The sequence below is a fragment of the Penaeus monodon genome, chromosome 15 (genome assembly GCF_015228065.2).
Source record: "Penaeus monodon isolate SGIC_2016 chromosome 15, NSTDA_Pmon_1, whole genome shotgun sequence".
In the NCBI taxonomy this organism is placed as follows: Eukaryota; Metazoa; Arthropoda; class Malacostraca; order Decapoda; family Penaeidae; genus Penaeus; species Penaeus monodon.
In genome coordinates, this window is record NC_051400.1 from 5,171,953 (window position 1) to 5,172,157 (window position 205).

A 205-nucleotide genomic window follows, 5' to 3' on the forward strand; every position below is an offset into this window, starting at 1 on the left:
TACACCTAATTCTTCCCCTACACCCCACAGACCACAGACAGCTGGTGCGAGCGATACCCTGCCCTCCGGAGCCGCTGGTCCTGGGTGAGGCTCGACAGATGGGACTCCGACACCCTCCGTCAGGTAGCCAGAAGGATCCTGGGGCCTTACGACATCCCTCCGCATATCCTGCACCAGATGCAAGCCGCTCTGCCGAGTATTCATT

General features: G+C 60.0%; 1 protein-coding gene across 1 annotated transcript in view; it reads left to right on the forward strand.

The window, feature by feature from the left end:
- The window catches only part of LOC119582193, a 13,488-nt gene that overhangs the window by 11,254 nt on the left and 2,029 nt on the right, over nucleotides 1-205 (forward strand). Inside the window, exon 16 of the mRNA XM_037930427.1 lies at nucleotides 31-196. Within this exon, the coding sequence (XP_037786355.1) occupies nucleotides 31-196 (166 nt within the window). The remainder of the gene's footprint in view (nucleotides 1-30; nucleotides 197-205) is intronic.